This window comes from Centroberyx gerrardi, chromosome 5, assembly GCF_048128805.1.
Source record: "Centroberyx gerrardi isolate f3 chromosome 5, fCenGer3.hap1.cur.20231027, whole genome shotgun sequence".
NCBI lineage: Eukaryota > Metazoa > Chordata > Actinopteri > Beryciformes > Berycidae > Centroberyx > Centroberyx gerrardi.
Window position 1 is genome coordinate 7,214,421 of NC_136001.1, and position 26,088 is coordinate 7,240,508.

At 40.6% G+C, this 26,088-nt stretch overlaps 2 protein-coding genes across 2 annotated transcripts in view; both read left to right on the plus strand.

The window, feature by feature from the left end:
• Positions 1 to 752: 752 nt before the first annotated feature.
• Positions 753 to 5,123, plus strand: cox6c (cytochrome c oxidase subunit 6C). The gene is made up of 4 exons (XM_071903586.2): positions 753 to 853; positions 3,254 to 3,368; positions 3,658 to 3,790; positions 4,995 to 5,123. Exons 2-3 carry the CDS (start codon positions 3,264 to 3,266, stop codon positions 3,781 to 3,783), a joined length of 231 nt encoding a protein of 76 aa, XP_071759687.1. The 5' UTR covers positions 753 to 853; positions 3,254 to 3,263; the 3' UTR covers positions 3,784 to 3,790; positions 4,995 to 5,123.
• A 1,261-nt stretch (positions 5,124 to 6,384) lies between these two features.
• The window catches only part of LOC139915088 (serine/threonine-protein kinase 4-like), a 36,048-nt gene continuing 16,344 nt past the window's right edge, over positions 6,385 to 26,088 (plus strand). The window contains exons 1-9 of the mRNA XM_071903589.2: positions 6,385 to 6,799; positions 11,660 to 11,740; positions 13,147 to 13,275; positions 13,943 to 14,057; positions 14,402 to 14,566; positions 15,954 to 16,121; positions 16,468 to 16,605; positions 17,679 to 17,807; positions 19,091 to 19,301. Of these exons, the coding sequence (XP_071759690.1) occupies positions 6,756 to 6,799; positions 11,660 to 11,740; positions 13,147 to 13,275; positions 13,943 to 14,057; positions 14,402 to 14,566; positions 15,954 to 16,121; positions 16,468 to 16,605; positions 17,679 to 17,807; positions 19,091 to 19,301 (1,180 nt within the window). The 5' untranslated portion in view covers positions 6,385 to 6,755. The remainder of the gene's footprint in view (positions 6,800 to 11,659; positions 11,741 to 13,146; positions 13,276 to 13,942; positions 14,058 to 14,401; positions 14,567 to 15,953; positions 16,122 to 16,467; positions 16,606 to 17,678; positions 17,808 to 19,090; positions 19,302 to 26,088) is intronic.

Genomic DNA, 26,088 nt, shown 5'->3' on the forward strand with positions numbered 1-26,088 from the left:
CCCATGATGTCACGTGCATTTCCTAACAATATAGTGCTTTAGCCTACCATATACACAGCTCACTGGCTGTGGCTGTCATTTGACTATAATTATCTGTGAATGTATTACAATACACTTCAGTTGAGAAACAGGACCAGATTGTTTTTTGCTCTGATATAAAGCTGCAACATGTGCTTTGTAAGTGACTTTCCCTGCAAACTCTCCCACAGACTGTGTTCACACGTTCTCAACGTGCCCAGCATCAATACAGATTTATAAAAAGCTTTGGGGAAACTACAGCAGGACTTACATGTGCCGGTGAGTCAGTTCAGTGGTGCTCTGCTTCCCTCTTGTGGTGAGACTGTGAAACTACAATACAATGTTTAGCAGGTACAGAACTGATGCTCGGCTGTTGGTCATTAATTCCCACAGTGGCAAACCAAGGTTATGTGTGTGTGTCGTCATCATCATCATCATCATCATCATTGGTATCATCATCATCATCATCATTGGTATCATCGTCAAAAACTTCCTCTCGATAATTAGACACCAAAGTTGGGACTCCAAAAGCACTGCAAGTCACGTTTTTACAGACGTTTGGAAATAATTATATTATACACTTTGTTCTTTATATGCTAAACGTACCTTAATACCGTATACCATTATGTTGGTAAGTACAACAAGTCAAGTATCAATGAGTGTTCTTATTCTGGTAAACCCATAACTCGTTGCAATAACTCCCTTTGCATTAGTTTCTGCTGTGTTATTGACAGTCGTGCAAATTGTCCCTCCGCGGCACCAGTAGAATTTCTTCCGGTAGAACAACGCAGCAGAACGGTAGTAGCGGTTTCTGTGAAGGTCGTGAGTCTTACTGGTGAGTATTCACTAAACTGAGACATTTAATGGTATATGTTGTGTCTTAGATATACATCTTAAAGTTATTTAGACTTGTTAATGGCGTCTGACTTTCACTAATTAACCAACATTCGCATTATTCACCTTATGTCGCCAGCTTGTTCCTAAACTGTCAAGCTAACACTTGCAGGCTAGCTTATCATGCTGTCGTTATCAGACATTAGCCACTAATGCTACTGAAGTTAGCTTAGCTTATTACGGTCAGGAGTTTGGTACAAGCAGATGACGCGATTATTTTGGTAGTGTAACGTGTAATATGACTTAACAGGCCAAATATGACGGTAAAGCTCAATTTGTTGGTGAATTATTCACTTGCGCTGCCTTTGAAGGGGAAAGCTAATGTTATAATAAGCCGATGAGCAGCACCCTTCACTGCCATGACCTAACGCGGTGTCATTTATTGTAAACAAATTGTAATTGTTGAGAACACGCTATATAGCAGGTTCTTTATTAGATGCATTTGTATGATACAGTCTAGAACACGGAGACACATGGTGCAGCAGCTGGGTAAAGTGAGGTCACACGACACGGTGTCCGTGCTGACCTGACTTTGCTCTGGTGTCTGATGGCGTCCTGCCACACAGGAACATTTCCCACATTCATACCGATATAAAGTTATGTTGGCTGTTATCAACAGTTTCTTACAAAAGGACCTCACATGTGTCCGATCATGTGTATGTGGCATGTCTGATACATGTTACTGTGCAAAGGAAATTAAAAGTTAGCATCAAAATCACCATTTTGAAAAAATGTCTTGGGTTGAACGTTCTACCCGTTCAGTGAATTCAAGATTCAAGATAATTCCTTCAAAACAACCAGGATTACTAAGCAGTGAGAGAAATTGCTGATCTTTGGGTCAGAGCTGGGGCCTGAGTGTGTTTTTTGTATGGGCCAGCTGAACTAGGATAGAAAAAAGCACAACAAATAATTGATTTAGAGTTCTATAGTGTCAGCTCAGTGAGAGCTTAACAGCCACAAAACGTGTTCAAACCTTGTACCTTGAACTTAGGGTTCATTGTACTCTTCATAAGTACTTTGCATGATACACAAAAGTTAAAACGTATAGTAATGATGATTTCTCCTTGTACAGTGTTACACATGGAGATCTCTGGGCTCTGAAATCCTCCCTCGAGTAACCTTATCACCCTGTTGATGTTTGTAAGCTCCACTGAAGAGTTCATCTCAAAACGAAGAGTACCTCTACTAGTCAAAATTTAAATCAAATTTAGCTTAATTAATGTAGCAGTGCAGATGGGGTCAGAAATTGCCACCAGTGTCTGAATAAATTGGTAAAGAAGTTGTTACTTCCAACTCTCCCTGTAAACACATAATTGTTTTTGCTGAGGCCTGGATAAAAACCTTTCACTTGTTGTTGAAATCACTGGATGGGGAATAAAAACAAATAAATAAAACAAATTGAATGAGTAGAACCTTAGATGCTTTTGCTACAAGGTTGCAATATATTTGACAAAGGACAAAAATGAACAAGATACAAAAGGAAAATACATGAAATAATATAATTGAACTGCATGTCAGTGATGTATATCTGTTTCTCTGAGAAGTGCTCTGTATGTGTGCCTTATACTAATGTGAAGTCTTCTATTAAGGGCAGTGACAGGGAGAGTACATTCATTCTTAGGTATAGTCACGTTCTAGGGATTGACATGTTGACTATAGATGTGCAAAAGCCCACTTTTTCAAGGTGGACTAGACTGTTGATTGTCTGATTGATTAGTTGACTAGTTTGTCTCAAGAAAGGCCGAGACTATATTTAAATTAGGCTTTACTGTGGACAGGCTTAAGAATCTGTTTCTTTGCTATCTTAACAATGAAAAAGCATGAACTGTGCGTTTTTTGAGGCAGAATGCTTATCAATTACTTCTTAAATTAATTAAGTAAAAGGGCAAAGAGATATGTAAAAGATCTTTCTGGTCTATTTTTCTTCCTCTGTGCTCATGCTGAACACGGACCTGCAGCTTTGATCTAGTTTACAGTTTCTTTTTGATGACATATTCAAGATGAATGATGAAACTTTAATAGGGCAGATTTAAGACGGCTTTCCACAACCTTTATAAAATTGGTGGGATTAGGCAACTTTGGTGTCGTCACAAAGAGATGAATAGGTTACCTTAATCTAAGAGGTTAAAAAACAATCAGACGCTATCTCAAATATCAGTGGCTGATGTTATTATATGAATCTCAGCTGTAAAAGAAAAAAATAATCAAGAAGCCTAGTCGAATAGTCGGCTGTTCACAAACTAGTCCACTATTCTGGCTCGTCCCTAACGTTGACCACACACACAGGCCGTCCCAAGAATTCAATTCAGCTTGATTTTTCTGTCTTGGTTTTTCTCTCCAGGTAATCCACCATGTCTCTGCCAAAGCCTGTGATGAGGGGGCTGCTGGGAAAGCGCCTGAGGTTCCATCTGCCCATCGCTTTCGCTCTGTCCATAGTGGCTGCAGCAGCTTTCAAGGTGAGAGTAGGGCCACACGGTCTTGGCTAAGACCTTAATTCTGATTATTTAGCCAGATATTGTGATTATAATAACGCTTATTAGTCTTGATGATTTGAGGAACAAAGTTATTTTTCTGCACTCAGAACAGGCCAATGTATGGGAGGTTTTTTTAAATATACATTAAGGGACTGAGAAAGTAAAAACATTTGGAGCTTAATGCTAACGTTTTCTCTCATGATTGGCAATAATGTCCTCACAGTTTGACATTTCATACTTTTTAACTGTTATTGTGTTTTGATCCCCACAGTACGGAGTGACAGAGCCCAGGAAACGGGCCTATGCTGACTTCTACAAGCAGTACGATGCCGTCAAGGAGTTCAACGCCATGAAGGAAGCCGGCATCTTCGAAAGTGTGCGGCCCTCTGGCGAATAAACCTGCTGTGAGTATTTCATTGGTTGGGTTCGATTAATGGATGACGATCACTTTATTTGTCAAGTACAATAAAAACACAGGGATTTTTCATGTGGCGTTCAAGGACTCATCAGCAAACTTGCGTAGCATCACAGTGCATACTGACACATTGGAACTTCACATGCAGTACCAAAGCACAGTGCAAGAGCTTAATTAGACAGTAGACCATACACATCACACTATAAATATATATTCAACATTCAGTCACTGTGTGCATTATGGGGAATATCACTCAGTTTGAGGATTTGCAGATGTTTTTATGATCAAGGACAGTTGATTATTGGTGAACAACTCCTAAAACTAGAAACTAGACAACTAAGACTCTTTTATAATTTGGAGCCACTAAACTAATGGTGAAATGGACTAGTGTTCTGGCCTCAAAAAACTAGAAAGCACACCCTGATCCTCAGAACATCACTACTGATGAAACTGTCACTTCTCTCATCTTTTTATTCCTGATTGAACCATACGTTGCTGTGACTGATTAGGGGACAGCACTAACTCTTCTCTGTCGTTTCCGTCCATGAGAGAGAATGGTGAATGTTGAGTAATATAACTGACACGGCATAGGAAACGTATGTATATCAATGCTCACATTTATTAGCAGGACCAAATTGTCTTTTTCAAATGCGGGTTTTAGAAATCGAGTGCAGTTAACATGTCAGTTTCAGTCTGTATTGTCAACTAGACCTGAACTGGTTTTGTTGGGATTGTTGTAATATAAAATCCAGCACCACACATCTATTTAACTTTATATTAACAGTGATACATTTTGAATGGATATTTAGCACAGACAGAATGTTTACTGCCACTATTGTCAGAACAAAGACACTTCACCTCGAATGCCCATGTGGGAAGAAAGTTGTGGAAGTTTTCGTCTTGTGTTCTTGACTTTCAGTACCCAGTGAGTCGAATATTAGAACTTAGTGTTGAGCACATTTTACTATACAGGTTCCTTTTTTTGGTTGAAATAATTACCCTTTTCTTTACCTGGTCCCTTTTCCCCCTAGGCTTATAAAACTCATTGTATATCATATCATGTCAAATTTCTCACACTGCTGCCAGAATTGTGCATTTTTTTATATGTATAGGAATGAAGACGGGGTGGGCAGCAACAGAAAAAATAAGGTGTTTTATCTAATCGTGCTGTTCTTGTGTTTTTCTTCTTCCAGCTGTGTGTCCCTTATTGTGCATTCCCGGTATGAAGCTGAAGTTCCTTCTCGCCCCCTGGACGTTATTTACTGATCAGATGTGAACATCGCTGTGCTGTTATGTTCCTCTAAAATAAACTATTCTATTAATGTCAGCCTCATTGTCTTAATTTTTTAAATATTCAAATTTGGGGGGGGGAAATGAAATATTCTGACACCTGGCCCCATCAAGCAAAATGTTGCAAAGATAATAACAATATATAACTCTATTTTTATATTACTTTTCATACAGAAATGTAGCCTAAAGTGCTTCACATAATGATTTAGAATTAAACATAAATACTTAACAAGCAGTAAAATAGTTGCTGCAAAATAAAAGAGTAAAACAAGATAAAACTGGGGGAAAAAAGGAATATGAACATAAAATCCTTTGTACCAAGCAATTGCACTGTGTACTGATAGTATGCATGAGGTAAATGTCAGAATCTGGTGTTGCTGGTGTGTATCAGAAATGTTATTTGATTCATACCAATGAGCATTGTAATGTAGGAGTTTTATGTGCCATGGTGTTGCTATAAGGGTGTACAAACTTATCTACTGTGTAATGATAGTATCAAATATTGTTGTGCTTCATGGCTGATTTCTTGAGCCATTTGTGTCCTTTATTTTTTTTTTTTTATTAGTGTTGTAAGTAGGGCAGGTGTATGAGCATTGCATGCAGGTTGTGCATTTGTGTGCATCGTTGAAAGTATTCAGATTAATAGATGTCAGAGTCAAACGGACCCCTTCAGCAGAGTTCATGAACTGAACTGAGATGGCATGGTAAATTCCAGTTCAGTTCCTGGAGTTGGAGTGTGAATGTCACCCAGCTGTAAGGAAACAGAACTGGAATCGAATTGGAATGACAGGAGACAGAATTTTATTCCATGAAATTCCACTTCTAAGAGAGTTTGTCTCGAAACATTATAAATCAAACATTATGAATCAAATAAAAGACAGTCAAACAAATCAAATACATTCAATCATAATATATGCATTATGTTCTCAAATAGCCTACCACCTGGAAGGTCCCTTTAACTTTTTATGATATTCAGTATTGATAATAACACTACGTATGTGGTTAGAAAAAACAAACAAGAAAACATGGAATTTCACATAATTTCATTGCATTAAATTAAACTTCCTGAAATTCCAATTCAGTTCCAATTCAGTTTCCTGTAGTTTTTTTCAAATTTCAATTTCAGTTCCTCAGTTGAACTGGAATTGATGAGTTCATTCATGAATTGACCTCGACCCACCTGTCAGGCCGTGCGGTCTGCAGCGCCTCCTGTCGGTGAGCTGCTGCACTACAGTCTTTGTCTGGACCGCCTTCCTCCTACACACTGACTACTCTTCCTGGTTTGAAGTGGATGTCAAGGCGTCTGCCAAGCGGCAAGCGGTGTGTCAAACAAGTCCAAAGTTGTCCTGACACGGGAGGATGAAACCGAGAACGGGAATACAGCAGCGGGGCGACGTGTGAACACAGAGCGAACCTCGTTTTACAAAATGATAAACGGACGATAAGTTTTGCGAGACCAGCAGCAGCAGCAGACACACTGCTGTAAACCGAAACAGGCTAGCTGCCCAGCTAGCTGCTAGCTACTGCTAGCCAGTTAGCGAGCTAGCATACGGTAGACGGTTTGTATTAGCATACAGTATCAGTTTGAAACGTTGGGGTTGACGAGCTTGCCCAAGCTTGTACACGGTTGGATTGAAGGAGTCCAGCTACCCGAAAAGGACAACATGGAGAGCAAGGACAAAGTACAGATGAGGAATCATCCTCGCAGGTAACGTTATGCTAAATGAAAACATGTAGGTTTTGCCATCTGACATCTCTGTTGACTTTATCTGTTGAACTTGGCATCATGTTAGCCTGTTAGCGAATGTGTTGGACTGGAAATTAGACAATATTCGTCCATAACAACCTCTAGCTTCAACCTCAAGCTTGTAGACAGATAACATAAGAAATTAGCCATACTTAATAAAACACCTCGTAGAAACAACAATTTTTGACTTGATTTTGGAAGGACTTCAGTTAAGCCAATTTTCTGTTCTAATGCCTGTTGCAGTATGAAGTGGAGACATTTTTCTTCAATATTACTGTATGACAACTGGTTTTAAGCTCTGGGTTGAGACCCCAAATGGTCTGGTTTGTCTTGTGAGACCCCACATTTAACGAGAGCAGACTGGTGTGTTTCTGTAAGCCTGGACCAGTGGATCCAGGATAGATTTCGCATTTGGGTCTTGGACTGAAAAAGTAAAACATCAACAAAAACCTACAGTATTCCACTTGTTAATGAATGGAGATGGAGTGATTGTCCTGTCTTGATCCTTGTTGTGCCAAATCCCAGGCTTGTCACCAGTAAAGCCATGCTGATCCCATTTAATGCCTTAACTCTATTTTGTAAATCGAGGATTAGCTGTGGATCTTGGCGAGGTTTAACTTAATCAGCTCAAACCTTATGCAAAAGTAGTTAATTTACATTATCAGATCTAAGTGTTGGTTTTAAAGCCATGGTTTTTAGAGAAGACTATGGTTGTGTGGTGGCTTTCCATTGCGACAGGAGTTTGAAGGTTCAGAGACCACACCATAGATTTTGTGGTAAAAATTTAGGCCATTGGACTTCTTTCTGACGCTCTGGTTAAGAAAAAGAAACTACTGAATTCAGAGTTCATTCAGATGCATTGCATGTGAGTTTAGTCCCTGCACCATCATGTATGTTAGTGTGTACCACTGTGTGTTACTGGGTTAGTTGTCGCCATGTCTCCACACCATTGCTGCCAAGACAAATTGTTGTACATCTATTGTACTTGGCAAATAAACTGATCTACACCTGCCATTTATTGTCCAGTGCAGAAACTGGTTTGTTTGGTCGGTTAGGTCAGTATGAGGCATGGCAGTAGGAAGTGAGGAGTTCCTATTACTGCCTCTGTCCAGCTGTCAGGAGGCTGCTGGTAAAACACACAGCTGTCCTGTTATCACTCATCCAGTGTTTCCTCTGTACGTTTACGTTGTGGTGGAGCTTGGAGGTAATTTTAGTTTTGGTTCCACATCTGTACCAGCTTTGGTCCCAGTTGTGGTTCTAGTGTTGGTTAGGGTTAGAGTGATATTGGTCTTTTAGACCACAGCTACATGAAGCACTTTGTACAACCTGCAACAAAGAGTTATTTTTTTGTAAATTCTTAATTTAAAGGCAGTAATATGTCCCAGAGCATCAGGTAGTGTTCCTACCCAGTTCTGGAAGCATGAAAAGTCCTGAAGTGTATGGAAAAGAGGATTTGGTCATTTTCAGGTCTTAAGCTTGGAAATTGCACAAAAAAGTTTGGAAAAGTATGGGAAAATATTATTGTACTGTTCCAATATAAATACCACTGCACTTTTTCTGTGGTTTTAGGTCCTTGTCATCTCACATATTCAGATTTTGTCATTGTGAAGAATAGTCTTCATATATATAGACATATAGAGCAATATGGCATAGTGTGTAGGGATAAGAGGACTATCTGCGTAAATCATTCTGAACAGCAAAGTCTTCAAATTAAATCAATAAATTAAGATGTGGAAAAAGTATAGGATGTTGAAGCTCTAATCAGAGCTACCATTCTTTGTGTTTAATTTGGCAAAAATTATACTTTTATTTCACATTTTCTCTAGCAGTGGTAGTAGTTTTGTGCTGCAGTGGAGCTTCACTGCTGAATTAATACAGAAGGAGCTGTCATTTCCTGTGAGCCATGGTGAGCTGAGTATCCCATCATTTAGCCCAGTGTTTCTCAACTAGTGGCTCGGGACACAAAAGTGGAACTTTTCAACCCCGTGTGAACCATGTTTCCCTCCTGTTGTAACTTCATTTCTGTTGCAAGTCTCTCTTGAAAAGGAGATATATTATCTCAATGAGACTAACTTGATTAAATAACCGTTAAATAAAATAAACACTCTGATGGGATTACAGGCAGAAAACAAGTTCGGCAAATACCGTGCTATCTACTTTAACATACTGCTAGGTTGTCACTTCACGGAAGAGGTAAAATTTAATGTAAAACCACAGATTTAGATTTTATACGTGTCCGCTATGCCAGAGATGGCAATTCACGTTTTCTTTATTGGATGAATATAGGAGACTTTCATGGCAGAAGAACTCCAGTTTTTGAATTTTAAGAAAATCAACATTCTGAATGAAATGCATTGAAAGTGTGTTGACCCAAACATTACAAATACACACAGAATTTAAAGTCATTGGGACCACTCTGAGAAAGTCTGAGGGTGCATCGGATCTGCATTTATTTTTTCCACATTTTAGGCACTTAGCTGATACTTACCAACTTACAATGAGTGCAACAATAGAACAAGCTTTAATTCCTCGATCACCAACATTATAAGCGACCGTTAGTAAGGAGAGCAACGGTCAGAGCTGTGGTATTCTGACAATATAGGCCCTTTTCACGGCGTCAGAAACAGGTGCATTACAACTTCCTGTGGCAATTTTATTTTTAACCTGTGGCGAAGGACTTGTAGCCTTTCTCTAGTTTAGTCTTTGTACTTCACCAATGTTAATTTTGGGCAGGTTATGGAGTGATTTAGTGAAGGCCAGAGCTGGTTCAAGAAGTTGGAATGCACCTGTCTCTCAATGCAGAAGCTGTTACCATGACGATGTGAAAAGGGCCTATTCCTGTAAAGAAGAAGAAGAAGTGCTTGGAAAATAAATAAGAAATAACAACAAAATGAATAATTAGAATTAGAAGGAAAAATTCATCTCCGTAATTTAAACTCTGTCGGCTTTTGGTGTGTCCAGCTCTTTCAGCCACAGGCAGGCACACACACACGTCATGGAGTTCATTGGAAAACCAGATTAAGGGGTTCGAGGGTAGATTAGCATTTCAATACTCAACTCTCTACATCAACTATGGCTTGTGGCCCTTAGCCCATACGGTGGGCAGCTAGGCTGAATGGGAATTAGGCCTAGAGGCTTTAAAGAAAGAAACAGACTTTTTTGGTAAATAAACTCTTTGATTGATGTACCACTTTGCAGCCAGAAGATTGGTTGTAGTTTGACCACAGTGTACACAGAATTTACTGTTTCAGAGCTTTTCAGATGATGCAAAGCTAGTTTGTACCGTCCTCTGTACGCACACGGTGTGCTAAAACATTGGCATGCACTGCAGAGGATTAGAAACTTCTACCCATCTTCTCATTACACAACAGTAAATTGATCACAGTGCTTATTTGCCAAAAGGTAAAGCTGCCATTCCCAGTCTCATGCTGCTGTAGTTTCCAGCATGAAGACCTCTTTCAGTGCAACGCTGACTTAGGTCTGCTCTAAACTAAACTCCTATAAATTCCTGTCATACTCAAATTATTGTAGACAAATAACTTACTTTAATACAACCCACATTTTAAAACAAATACGTTTTTCTAGTACATATGAAGTGTTCCATTCCCAAATATTATACATCCATTTTTGGACAAATGAGAAATTCATGACTCAATAGTTAAAAAATACAAATTATTTCATTTCCAAAACTGTTAGCAGCGAATGAGTAAATGGTTTTCCAAAATGAGTTCTGATTTCATGTCAACAATCATTTTGTAAGACCAGATGTCACTGTTTTCAAATGTCAGATATGTCATTTTGGAATGAAACTCAATAACAAATCATGTTATTCCAGGGCAGCAATATGACTCTTTCTCCAAACTCTGTGAATACATCTTTCAGTATCACTCTAATGTAGGTTCATTATTTGTCCAGATTAACAGATCCCCATATAAACACACCGAAGGGACTGGTGGTACACAGAAAACAGGAGAGTGGAGAAGTGTGGCATTGTGGTTTGTGTCATTAACCGTATTTCCTGTCGAAGTGTCTTTGAGCACGGCATCAAACCTCTACCTATCATTCAGTGTAAGGCGCTCTGATTAGAGCGTCAGCTAAATACCCAAAATGTAGAATTTAAATGAGAGCAAGCTTAGTCTAGGACTTTCTCATCTCCTGTCCTGCTATTTTTGCAGTCCCTTTCCTTGTCAAAAGCTGCACCTTAGACATGTTAGGATCTATTTTTGTCCATATATTGAGACTATTTTGGTCTGTTGGCTGATCAAAGATGTGAAGAGATTTTCTAGTGCTGTTCACATCCCGAAAGAGAGCAAAGGGTGGACAGAAAGGAAGATGAATTAAAATTGCTGCTCTTATTTCTTTACTTAGCACATCTTGGTTATACATGAACGCTCTTGGGAAACAGGAATAGTTGTTGCATCTATTGTCTGGATGCTGACCGTTTAACTCTTTACTACTACTTTCAATGTTGGCATTCTTGGAATTAAAGCTTTTTCTACTGTTCAACTTGTTGTAAGTCACTCTGGATAAGAGTGTCCGCTATATTCCTAAAATTCTGTATAAATGTACACTAACAAATCAATTCCCTGTTACCATAAAGTTTCTATTGTAAATTTCTTTGAGATATGGGAAGGTGATGGTGATGTATATGGTGAAATGTTGAAATTTAACTTGCTCTCGTCTCTCTCTCTCTCTCTCTCTCTCTCTCTCTCTCTCTCTCTCTCTGTCTGTCTGTCTCTCTCTCCCTGTCTGTCTTTCTCTCTGTCTGTCTGTCTGTCTGTCTGTCTGTCTGTCTGTCTGTCTTTCTCTGTGTCATTACAGACAGTTAAAGAAGTTGAGTGAAGACAGCCTCACCAAGCAGCCAGAGGAAGTCTTTGATGTCCTGGAGAAGCTGGGTGAAGGGTGAGTCATACAGTCAGTGAGTCAGTTAGACAGTCAGTTAGACAGTCAGTTAGTCAGTCTGTCAGTCAGCGAGACGCCACCTCCCATAGCATGGTAGTGATGCATGAGACTGTCTCTCTCTCAGACTTTCTGTCTTTCTATTAAATGGGAGTCTTTGAGTTTGAGGGTTTGACTTCCTCTTTCTCTCTTCCTTACTTTCTCTCACTTTCTCTCTCTCTCCCTCTCTCTCTCTCTGTCTGTCTCTCTCTCTTTCTCTCGCTCTCTCTCTCTCCATATCTCTTCCCCCTCCTTCTCAGTCATGCATTAAGCCCCTCCCTCCTCTGGTGCCCATCATCATAACCATTGCCTCTTCATTTCCTGTTTCTCAACTCACTTCCGTTTCTGAACGGCTGACAAACGGTGTGTGTGCGTGTGTGTGTGTGTGTGTGCGTGAGCGTGAGGTGACTGATACTGTCATCATTATCTTCCCACCACTAGCGACTCTCCAGTGACTATAACTCATGTTACAGGGCTCGGTATACAAATACTTTTTGCAACATAAGCCAGTTAGCAGCTACTCTGGTCCTTATCAGACTAGTTAACTAAGGGCGAGTTCACACCAAGCATGTTTGGAGCGGTTTATTCAAACTCAGAACTAAGTTTGTTATGGCAGGTGACAACAATGCCATTCAAACTCGGGTGTCACCAAATAACGGCACCGAGACGCCTGAAAATGTGAGTCTCAGTCCTCTAACAAGAGAACTGCAGTGCGGTGTGTTAGGAGTGAGGAAACAATCTGAATCAACTACAGGAAACGACCCCAAAAGGTTTATGGGTATAAGGAGGTGAATGTTGACATCTGATAGTCAGCAGTTCCTCATGCTTATAACGCCAAGCATAACAAAATGAACTGAGGGCAAACCGCAGCCGGGACTGATGTGGCAAAGATTGCAGACAAATCCCTCATGCTTGAATAAAGTTACAGGAACTGGAATCAGATTGTAGTTTTGATCCCAGAAAAGTTGCGTTGCTTTCAAGTAATTAAAATAGAGAATACAGAATTTTAATAATTTACAATCTGGCTGTTTACAGGGTTTTCTAAAACAACATTGGACAGATTTCTTAGCCCTTATTTAACCAGGCCAATTGACTAAGAACACATTCACATAAGTAGGTATGGGGCGTTTACGTACAAGCGTATGGAAATTGTCTTAAAATGTTGGCCAGTTAGCAACTCCAATGGAGAATTTGAGGGTTAAATGCCTTGCTCAAGAGCACCTTGACTGTAGCTGTTGAGGGAGGGGAGAATGCGCCTTCTTCACTGCTCTGGGGATCTGAACCAGTGACTTAATGGTCACAAGCCCGTTCACAAGTACTGCCAGCGACAAAAACACACATTTTTAACCTGTTCCTCCGTGTCTCTGCAGGTCGTACGGCAGTGTGTTCAAGGCCCACTATAAGGAGACGGGGGAGATCGTAGCCATCAAACAGGTTCCTGTGGAGTCGGACCTTCAGGAGATCATCAAGGAAATCTCCATCATGCAGCAGTGTAACAGGTACTTCATGGTTTGTGTGTACGTTAACATTTGTGCATGTAAGTGTACATTATGTCTGCATGGCTCACCACATACATTTCTTTGACTCCCCTCTCATTTTGCTGCCTATTTGTTACATGGTGGCTTCACTAAAAGTGTAGCATTTTAACATCAATAAATCATTAACACAATAATTTGAGACAAATGAGACCGTCGGCGAGAAGATTGGCAACCTAGACTGTATTTTACATTATGTTCCACTGGATCAGATTTCGCAGCGAGTCTGCTGGATCGCTTTACGACACAGAGGGAGATTGCTTTACGGCAGAAAAAAGAACAAACAGAGCTAAAGCTTTCAGAGGTTCCCCACAATAGCAGATGATGGAAAGGGTAAAATCCCTGTGGAAAAATCACCACCAATATGTTTTTTCTTTTCAGTATTGAGAGAGCCGTTTGCCTGCATGTGTGCTTGTAATGCACATATGTGTGTGTGTGTTCACCTTTTCAGTCTCCATGTAATGTGATACTATGGCAGCTACTTAGAGAACAATGATACTAACTGCACTTCAAGAACACTTACCCAGTTAGATCTATTTTGTATTTTTTATCTGACTGAAATGAATGGAAAATGGCCCCAGTCCTGTTGTACATTATGTATCAAACTCTGTGTATGTATCTCTGTGTCCAGTCCCCATGTAGTCCGGTACTATGGCAGCTACTTTAAGAACAGCGACCTGTGGATCGTCATGGAATATTGTGGAGCTGGATCAGTGTCTGACATCATCCGACTACGCAACAAAACGGTAATGCAATACTCACAAACACACACACACACACACACACACATGCATGGTAGTTTGTATAGAGAGTTGCGGAGCAGGGTCTGTCTCTGATATCATACTGAAGGAGTGAGAATTGTAGTCAGTGCAGTACCTCTACATGTGACATGTCAGCCAACACTGTACCTCTTTCACACTGTATGTGTGTGTGTGTGTGTGTGTGTGTGTGTGTGTGTTATAGCGAACAGAGATGGGCGCTCATGTTTCGCCCACTCTACCAGATTTGGTGTGCTTTGATTGTGTCTCTCTCTTTACTTGTGTTTGTGTGTTTATGTGTTTGTGTGTGTGTGTGTGTGTGTGTCCTGTAGCTAACAGAGGAGGAGATAGCCACCATTGTGCAGTCCACCCTGAAGGGTCTGGAGTATCTCCACTTCATGAGGAAGATCCACAGAGACATCAAAGCGGGAAACATCCTGCTCAACGCAGAGGGTCAGGCCAAACTGGCCGACTTTGGAGTCGCTGGACAACTCACAGTAAGGAAAATAACTATATTCATTTAAATCATTATTTAATGAATTGGATATTAGGGCTGAACAATTAATCAAAATTTTATCGAAATCGCAATATGGCCTACTGCAATTTTCAAATCGCAGGAGGCGCAATATTTGTTAAAGGCGAAGTGTGTCAAAATACCATTTTAAATTAAATATTGTCGTGCTGCAGAGATGTCCTGGCCTACACATCATATTCTACAGACTTAAGAAAATATCTTTGTTTGGTACAGATCCCCGCAAAAATCACACCATAATCATTTTAATACGTTTTTCAATGAAAATGAGAATAATGATGTAAAAATTATCATTCCCTCTAATATCGCAAATCATATCACAATTGCAATATCAGTCAAAATAATCGCAATTAGATATTTTTTCAAAATCGTTCAGCCCTATTGGATATGTTAGATGTGGTGTCCTATTGATAGGAATAAAGCAGGCATCATCCTGTTCAATGACAGGATGACAAATTCAAAGACAACTTATGCAAAGAATGAAAAATATCAAGTTTTTGAAAGGGCAATGGTACTTAAAGGAATAGTTCACCCAAAAATGAAATATTGGTCATTATCGATAACACACAGCAAGTTTGCTAGTGCTGCTTTGAATCAGCCTCCTTCAAAATAACTAAAGTTGGCTGGTCCTGGTTTTTTAGAGTTCCAAAAAGGACAAAAAATGACCATGAAATTACTCCAAACAGCATAATCCAAGTGTTCTGAAGTCAAACGATTGCACTGTGGGTCCAAAAGACCAATATTTACCTTATAAGGAGATAATCACAAAATACATTTTTTTGGGTGCACTATTCCTTTAAAAATAGATCTGGAGAAGTCAAGGAAATATGTTAAATATTATCTCTTGCCTTTTTTCTTCACTCTGTGTCTTTCTCAATTTGCGCTCTTGTGCGTTCTTGTGTCCTCCATGACACATTTGGCGTAATATCTAATGGCAGGTGTACATAAGGTGTACATGTAAATAAAAACGCAGAGGACGGGTAAAGATGCTGTAAGTTTTCTCACTAACCGGGGATGCATTGGGTGATGACTTGGCCGACGAGAAAGAATGGAAAGCCCCAAGATTTGTTGCGAGAACAACACATCATGTCCATACAGCAGTATAGTCTATTGTACAGAGCTGATTGAAACAGTTGGAAAATGACAACAGCTGTACATCTTAATTGATAATGTGAAGTCAATCACAAACTGTAAAGATGCTTCTCTGTTCTCGTATTCTTGAGAAATTTGTTCTCTCCAAGACAGCTTGGGAAGAGCGACACAAGTATCTCGCCATTCAGCCTGGCATTCTTGGGCTTGACAATCACTTTCTCTCTCCCTCTAACTCTATCCGTCTCTCCTCCTTCCTTCAGGACACCATGGCGAAGCGTAACACGGTGATCGGCACGCCATTCTGGATGGCCCCAGAGGTCATACAGGAGATCGGCTACAACTGTGTGGCCGACATCTGGTCCCTGGGAATCACAGCTATAGAGATGGCAGAGGGGAAGCCGCCCTACGCAGACATACACCCCATGAGGGTGAGGGAGTGTGTGTTTAAGTGTGTGTGGGTTAAAGAGAGAGAGTACGTGTTAGAGAGACAGTATTTGTGTTTGTGTTTAAAGGTGAGAGGGAGCGTGTGTGATTAAATGAAAGTGTGTGTAAAGTGGAAGTGTGCTTGGAAGTGTGTGTGTGGAGATGTAGAGGGAAATTTTGCTTTATGAAGACAGAGAGAGAAGAAAGGAGAGTGTGTTTGAGTGAGTAATTGAGTAATTAAACACACCCAATGTATTGATTAGTGTTCTTTGTTTCTGAACTCCATAACAACTTACAGTGTGTGTGTGTGTTTGTGTGTGTGTGTGTGTGTGCACGTGCTCCCCCCTCCAGGCCATCTTCATGATCCCCACCAACCCTCCCCCAACGTTTCGGAACCCGGACCTGTGGTCTCAGTCGTTTCGAGACTTTGTCAGCCAGTGTTTGGTGAAAAACCCAGAAAACAGGGCAACCGCCACACAGTTACTACAGGTAACACTATGTCAAACCCTGCTGCTGCCGCTGTATTACTGCTAGAGGATGAAGTAGTAGTGTTTGCTCAGAAATCTTGAAAACAGGGCTACATAGTTACAGGTATCAATATCACAACCCAGGGTTTTCCACAGGAAATGTGTTAGTCAAGGTATTAGTAGCTGACTAACTTAGATACCTAAATTAGTAACACGGACGTTTCTACCTTCTATTTCTGTTATATGCAAGGGCAAATGAACTTAAACATTGAGTTTGAATTAGTTTGCATTGTGTTTGAAAAGTCAAATTCATATCAGCTTGTAGGCTAACAAAGTACACCAGTAAATACAGGGAGGAAGGCAGCGCAAAGTCATGGTTTGCAATGGCAAGAAGGAAATACTTTGAGGTATACTTGGTAACAGAGCTAAATGTTAGAGGCTTTAATGTTAGCTAAAGTTGTTTAACTTTACTAAGACAATGTGTAACTTCACTAAGACCGTGTGATGTTTCCAAAAGAATATAGTCTTTACTGGTTGCAGTGTCACTGGATGCACATGTCATGGTTGGATGTTGTGTTTATCATTGCTTTGGTCTCAATGAAAATAAAGGCATAATGTTGTCATTTAGGCAAACAAAGACACTGCCACTGCATCCAGATCAAGTTGTTCTGTGAACTTTTTGACACATTGAAATAGAGCTTTAGCGTGTACGCAACCAAATAAATAGAAAAATTGAGCAGGAATCTAGGTGTGTTAATTGGGTTATGCTTATACCCATTATAACCTTTCTCTGGTTGAGATAATCAGTAATAAATAATGACATTTGCTGTAGCCAGAGCATTGCCTTTATCAGATTAAGATTAGTGTATTAGTGTGCATGTAAACGCACCCAGTGTGTCACACTATGTCACAACTTACAATTGTGACTATTAGTATAACCACTATTACAGATACTAGTAGTCTTTAAAGGAAAATGTGTGGGAACCTTTCTCTTTTCCCCTCTCTCCTTGCCCTTAATTCACTAACCCTCTCTGTTCATTCATTTAATCTCTCCCCCCCCCCCCCTCTTTTCTCTCTTCCTCCCTCCCTCTCCAGCATCCGTTCATCAGGTCAGCCAAGTCCAGCTCCATCCTCAGAGCACTGATCACAGACGCCATGGAGATCAAACTGAAGAGGGAGGAGGCAGAACAGAGAGAGCAGGACGCAGAGGATGACGACAATTCGGTACAGACATGCAGAGTTATACACATTAAAACACACACACACACACACACACACTCATAGAAAGTATCAAACTGAAGAGACGGGAGGAAGCAGGACACAGAATGACAGTAAAAAAATGAACACAGGATATGTAAAACAAACATGGGGTACTCTGGTACTTTTGGAGCTAAGGTGCATACCATGTGTTTAGTCCTCTGCTCTTTTTTGTCTTTGATCCAGATACATACATACTTTATTGATCCCAGAGGAAAACTCTGGTAACAAAGTACAATAACAAAGTGCTAAAAACGAATAAAAACTGCTATATGAAACCCTGTCAGTGACCCCTGGACCTCATTTTGGGAGCCAATATTTTAGCTATCTACTTAAAGTTCAAATGATTGGGCCACATAGGATGGTGCAATCTGCTTAGACAATTACAGACAAGTATTTGAAAGTAATTGAATATACCTCTTAGTGACCGACCACTTGCCTGACAAACCCCACCCACCTGCCGGATAAAAGAAGTGTATTTCTATTTGAATTTTTTGCACCCACTATTTGACCCAGGCCCAATTCGTTTCAACGCAATTCAATATGCTTTATTGTCTCTTAAAGGAAATTTGGTTTGCAGACACGTAATGAAAACAGATTATAGTGCGATTAAGAAGTTGCTCATCAGTACAGAATATAAAGTTCTTACACAGGCAGAAGAAGCTACATCATTTCATGTGCAAATTAAAAATCTAACTGCAGTGGGGAAATTGAGTCCCTGGTTCTCTTACTCAGTATTGGTCTCTAGATACTGTAATTGGTCTTTAGATGTATCTTATGTATCTTTTTTAGTCTCTCTTCACAGTTTCTTTCTGTTTTTTCTCTCTTAAGCCCTGTTTAGATGGCATTAGTTTTTGGCTATCATATCTATAATACATCTGTAGTGGCCAAGGGGCTGAAGTTGAGCCTAGGACAAAGTTTGTTTGAGCACCTCCAGGTTGATGAAAAAGCAGACTTCTCCTACCATAAAATGTCAACTGAACTGCAACATATTGGGGGGGTTTTCTATATGGGCTAGATAACTTTACCTGATGAAACTTTTTTACAAGGCAAATAACCATAGGTAAAAGAGGCAGGTCTGTTCATTTAGTTAATTTGCTGTGGATGTTTTTTACTTTCTAGGCTTGTAAAATGATGGACTTAGTTAGTTAAAATGACATATGCTGTTGGTAATAATTACAGTTACAGGACCTCCCCCCAGTAAAATGAATCCACTTGAAATAAGGCTTTACTCTCTGTATGTCTTCCAGGATGAGGATGAGGTTGACCAGGGCACCATGGTGCGGGCGGGGACGGGCGACTCAGGAACCATCCGGGCAGCTGGCTCGTTAGCAGAGTCGTTAGGCGGTACGGCGCACACCATGATCGCACACGGAGACACAGGGACCATGGAGTCACACCTGGGCACCATGGTCATCAACTCTGACGACGAGGATGAGGAAGAAGCTGGTACTATGAAAAGTAAGTACACACACATATGGTGGTTGCGTATCAGTCTTTGTTAACAAAATGTGTGTCAATCATTTATCATCACGAATCTTCAAATAAATATACATGTACACATACAAAGAGCTTAGAAGAGGGGTAATCAACTCTGACAAAGAGGATGAGGAAGAGGCTGGCACTTCACTGAAAAGTGAAATAGAGGCATTGTACATACAGCGAGAGAGAGTTAGACAGAGTGTAAGGAATGAACTGATGAGGAACATGCTGGCACTATAAAAAAAAAAGTTGCTGGTGGATTATCAGGCCGATTCACACCAGATTTATTGGTGTGAGATTTAATTGGGAGGGGGAATTCAGATCGGACGCTTAGTCAGGAACAATGGTCAACAAAGATTGTCTGGTAATGTGAGGAGTCAGATTCAGTCATAACCACCCGATCGACTCACACACTGACTGATGTAAGCCGCTCCCATCATGTCAAACATGATCCTGAAGTCCTGTAGTGTGTGGGGATCACAAACTGCCAATAGCAAATGAGTGAATTTACAGTGAGGTGAGGCAGAAGTGTTATACTACAAATTCATATGAATGATAATAATGTGTACCTATTTAATTGTCTATTGTGAACACGTTTACTGCTGAGAGACAAAAAACCTGTGAAACCTGTCGTTATGTTTGTGATGCAATGTGTTTTCAAAATCAGCAAGGAAGGGGAAGCCATGGCCACAGTCAGTAGCAGGGTGGCAGCCGCATGTAATCAACTGAGCTCTTAGATTATTATGTTTTTAGACATTTTGGAAGTTTTGACCACTGAATTTTAGTATGCTATGGAATTTTAAGGATCTTACTCATTAGTATATACAACGGGACAAGAGAATGAACAGCAATAAGCTGCCGTCAAACCCGGTTGTCGATGAAACTAGACCTGGTCCATTGTAGAACTGAACACTACGGCAGTAGTGATATCTCCTGTATGACCAGGCTCCTTAACTGAACGCTTCTCCCATGCTAATGCTTATGCTTTTTAACCTTGATTCTTGTTTCTGCTTTATTTATCTAAAGTAAATTTGTAGTTTTTATTCAGCTTTCTGCTGCTATTTGTACAATGTGAGCTGACCTCCTTTTATCTTTATAAATTACAATAAACCAATTCAACATAAGGCATTACTGCTAGAGCAGGGAACGAGAAACACTTTCCCCATAGTTGCCCATAGTTGCTTGCCCTTGGTCTTCTACACTGTGAACCATTGGAAGCTGGATGTTGAGGCAGGTAGCTGCTGAAACAGAGTGATGCTTCCTTCACATCCACTAGAGGGCACAGTCACACCATGACTCTGACCTGGGGTCCCTGACTGTCTTCCTGTGACCTGGAGGATCACTATATACGTATATATATGTGTGTGTGATCTGCCGACAGGTATTGGGATGTGTATGTTTGAGCTCGCCCATTTGTGCTTGCGAGCATTTATGTTTGTGTGTGCTTGCATGTGTGTAATGTGTGTTGGACAATAGTGCATCCACTTATGGGGGTGTCCTGGTGGTCTAAGGCACATACCATGTAACTGCAACGTCCTATTGTATTATGTCATCTCCCTCTCTCTTCCCCCTTTCCTGTCTCTCTCAACTGTACCGTCTAGTAAAAAAACAGAAATACCATAAAAAAATATGTAAAAAAAAAGGCTGATGGATACCAAAATTTTGCCGCTGTTTTACTCGTCAAATAATGATTTTTAGAATTGAAAACAACCTGTAGATAATTGGTGGGAACCAGTCGAAGTGGCTGGCGGAGTAGACAAACTTATATAATCACATTTGATGCATTGAATGCATTAATCTCCACTGGAAGTTCATTTATTTCATGTGAGAGAAGCCGTGAGCACTGCATCATTCTGTTTCAGTTGCTTTGCACTGCAGATTTCACATGTATTGGATTTATTGGGTGCTTGGGATGAAGCGCCTCAATAAGAGTTGTGGGTAGGGTAGGGTACCGAAACCTGGTACCAATATGGCACCGGTTCCTATACGAACGGTACCTACCGGACCGAATAGCACCGCTCATTTCGGTACAATGTCTGAGCTGCCGATTGAAATATCCGCCCTCTGATGATCCGAAACCTCTGCACGCGCCTTCACTAACGTTATCGTTTGGAGCGCACCGCTTGAAATCCACTATATTCCTCTGGTATGACGCACCTGCCGCTTTCCGTGCAACTCGTCTTGCGCATTCCAACTTTTGGTCGAAAGCCAAACAGCAGCGGCGCTCGTCAATGTGACATTTTGGTCGCTTCGCCAATAAGATAAAAGAAGAGGTGGGTCGAAACATTTTCACTACCAATAACTTCCGGTTCATACAAACTGTCAGTTTGTTAATATGTAACATGGAAAGTACATGAAAAGCAATTTAGGACAAATAGGTAATTTATTTCATATAGGTAATTTTAATTCATAAAAAGACGTTCTTTAATGTTGTTATTTGTGTTTTATATTAAAAAAGGTATCGGTTCAGGCACCGTTTAGGCACCGGTACCGTTTTAAAAGTATCGTTTCAGCACCGGTATCGGAAAAAATGTAAACGATACCCATCCCTAGTTGTGGGTGCTTTCATGTGTCTGTGGGGACGTACGCACAGAATTAGCCCCAATGAGACACTAGATGGAGTTGAGTTTGTGTGTTTTATGTGTGTATTTATTTATTATCTAAAAAGCGCTAGTGTTCTTATTCTACTTTGCTCTCTGTAAAGTTTTCATGATGGAAAACAAAGCTGCAACGAAAAATGTATGTTGTACTATTACAACTGCTAACCACATCGAATGAGTTTCAGCAGCAACAAAAAGTTTAGCAGCATTTTGGCTGGTGGCTGCTGGTGACTTCCCACCCTGCAGCGCTGTGTTGGAGTGGTCAAAATCCTCAGCAGTAATGGGAATTGAGCCACACAGTAATGAGCCGTCTGCAGTGGAACAGTGTATGGGTCTGCTCAACACCGCTGGCTGATTAATGGAGCTGATTAAAACACACACACACACACACACACACACACACACACACACGGGATGCTAGCTCAAATACATGCAGAAACAGAGTGAAGACGCTATAACTCAGACACCTTACACACACACACACACACACATACACAATATATACATTAGAGACACTAGATTACACACACATATATTTGAGACATTAACCCACACACATAAACATTCTCTCACACACACACATTCACACACACACGCACATACACATACACACTATGTACATTAGAGACACTAGACCCCCTCATATTTGAGACTAATGTGAACACATAGAAATATACACGCGTGTGCAGCTATTAACATATATACACACATACACACACAATCATTTGAGCCATTAGCTTGCACACATAGACACTCACACTCAGTGGCAACATATATATCTTAGACACACATTCACCTAAACATACACACACACACACACCACTGTCTCCTGTCTAATGTCCTGCTATTGAGTTAGTATGGATCTCTACTGCTGGAAGTTAAAACCACATTAACACAGGAACATTTAGACTTTATAATTACATTAGCACTCCAATATCCTTCAGCTGTGTGTGTGTGTGTGTGTGTGTGTGTCTGTGTGCATGTGTGCGTGTCTGCATATGTATTCCTGCTGCGTCCTTTTTGCTTGTGCATTTGAGTGTATGCATGTTTGTCTGTGCATTTTTGTTCAAGGTTATGTGTGTGTGTCCGCATGTGTGTGTGTTTTATGTAAGTGCATCTTCATTGTGTGTGTGTGTGTGTGTGTGTGTGTGTGTGTGTCTGTGCTGAGCTAATGGCCATGGTCTGATGCTGAAGGGGCCCTGAGGACCAGGATAAGATATTAGATCAGATATTGATCTTTCCTAATGGTGCTGAACAATAAAAAGCCTTTTCATTTGCACTGATTAGCCTCCATCCCACACTTACATGCACACACTAGAATGCATGTTAGCCATCTTGCTCTCTTTCTCACTTATCTCTCAGTCTAGTCTTCAGCACTATTTCTCTAACTCATTCACAATCAGAAGGGCTTTATTAACATGACAAGTATACTTGTGTTGCCAAAGCACTCATGGATCCTAAAGGAAAAATCCATCCTAGAAATACTTTAACACTTTTAAAAACAGCTATTGGCGATGTACTTTGCATTTCTGGGCCCAATTTGTTGTTTAGTGTATTTTTTGTCTTCCCTAAGTGGCTGGGTTATTTTCAAGATATATCCAGCACAGCTACATCAACGGTAAACGTCAGGTTTTGGTGTCAGTCCCCCAGAATCAAAGAGCGAGGGCTTCTTTCTAGAGCCGCCATTTTGCACCGATGTTCAATAGTCATTCAGGGAGAAATCCATCACAGAAGAGGCAGAGAGACCAATTTCTCCACCCACAGTAGCCTTAATAGACCAGAATGCAATGCAGCCACAAGACATGTTGTGTTTTTACCACGGGACACAGACTTTCACTTTTTCTCAACTGGAAAAACTCACTCTCTTGCTATTGCTATGCCATTGTTATCGCTATCACTATCGCTCTCTCCACCCACATGTATAATCCACAACTGAATGCAGCAAGTTCACACCCGTTCTCTGGGGGCTGTTGAAAGGAATTCTGGGAAATGTAGGAAATCACTGATAAGTAGAAGTAGATGAGGCAGATTGAGGGAAAGTGGCTACATCAAAACAGTAAATTACAACACTCAGTCCTGAAATGCATTTAATATCACAGATTACAAAAGTAAAATCAACTTATTACGTTTACATAAAATGTAGGCTACACAAATAAAAGCGAGTTTATACATGCAGTCAATGTGTGCAGATTTGTTCTTCTGCCACTGCTCTGTCCCCCAGTCATACACACACACACACACACACACACACACACACACACACACACACACACACACACACACACACACACACGCGCCGTAAGGTGGATGCAGCATTGTCATTGATTCCTTCTTCCACACTTTTTCTATCTGTCTTGCTGTCTCTCACATACATATAAACAGCAGCTGACATCCAGATTTCACCATTGTTGTTTTAAATGCATTTAGATGGAACCATTATGTTGAGTTAGATGAATCAGATAGATTGACTACTCCATCTCCCTGTAGCTTCACAATGTTCTCCAACCTTGAAATGCTTTGCTTTGTGAATAAATGGATGTAAGTTAGCAATTACGCTCTACATTTAGCTTACGCATTCTTACAGAGCAACTTACAACAGCTGCCAGCGGTAAAGTGAATACTAGCCTATCACTCTCTTTGCAAGGTTTTGGTTATAAAGATTTAATTGCTTTCTGTGTCTGCTGAGTTGAGATGGCTGGAATTCTCTCTTCTTTTATTAAAGTTTTATTTTGTTTTGGGAAGTTGCAAGAGCAGGCGACGGTCCTCTCTGGAGTCCACTCCAGCTAAAATCGGTGTGTGTGTAGCCGAGTTTAGAGGTTCCACTACCTGTGTAGCTCAGTGGGAAGACCAAGGCACTAGCACTGCCACGGCTTCCAATCCTACTGAGGCCTTTATCAAAATTAAATGAGCTCAATGGTACTCTAAGTTTCTTTGGATAAACACATCCATCAAGTTGCATTTATCGCTTTTGTCAGATGAAAACGTAACTCCAGAGATTGGTGATTTCAGCTAGCCGCTTTGCCACCATAGACGTGCTAGGTGCTGCCAGCTCTTGTCATGGGCGTTGAGTGTGTGTTTTCGGTAATTGTTGGTTCTTATAAATGAGTACGGTACGGGATTGATCATCATTTTCAACCCAAGGAAACAAGGAAGCAGGTTTTTACTTTTTGCTTTGTAATTCAATTAATTTGTCACCATGTCTGTTCCACACATACTAACTCTGAGGTGGCGTCCAAACTGATGGGTCAGAAAAGGCACAACAGAGAGGAGAGTGGGTGTAGCAGAGGCAGAAATAACAGGCTTATCAGCGGGTGAGAAACAGTACGACCAGAAACTTGTTTTTTCAGGCACTAGTCTAATCAACTGGCCCAAGTGAGTGTCTTACTGGCCCCGGGCCATCAGGCAATCCTTGTTACCGAACCCTGCAGTGTATATGCAGTGGTTTGTTTTGGCTAACTATTAAAAGTATTTATTAGATTGCTATAAAATCATCTCTGTGCATGTTGCTTCCTGTAATGACACCGTCAGCTCCTTGCTTTTCTCTCCAGCACTGCTAGTAAAATCTACAGATGAAGCCTTTATAGAAGTCACATGTTATACTGTATACAGCAGTGAATCTGCTGCTTCAACAGTGTTTCACACCCAAAAGGAGTTGTTCACATTTTGGAGGCGAAGGCTTTGCGTTACCATATATTACTGTTTTGTGTTACTGCACTATATTTAGGAGTAGAATGTGCAGCAGTGGCCATTGCAGCCAAAATGCAGGATAGATATGAAATATATTCATGATGAGGGACATGAGCAATGGAAAAAAGCGCGGTAAAAATGAGGGAGGTAAAGGAAAAGTTGTTTGGGCATGTAAAGACAGACATTTTGGACCAGAACATAATCCCAATTCTCCTCCCTTCCCATCACCTGTAACAGGTAATCTATTCTCTTCACGTTCCCCTGCTGCCTCTAGTTTGGCCTCGATACCCTCATCAGATAGTCTGAACCATCTTTTGTCAGGATGATGGAAAAAGAGGTAAAAGAAAACTGACGTGAGGATGTTTTCATTGGAAGAAGATGTGCGGTTGTGGTGACGGCTCAAGTTTGAATCCACCTCATGACCTTTGGTACATGCCACCCATCCTCTCCCTCATCTTTCTTGTCTCTCTCCACTGTAT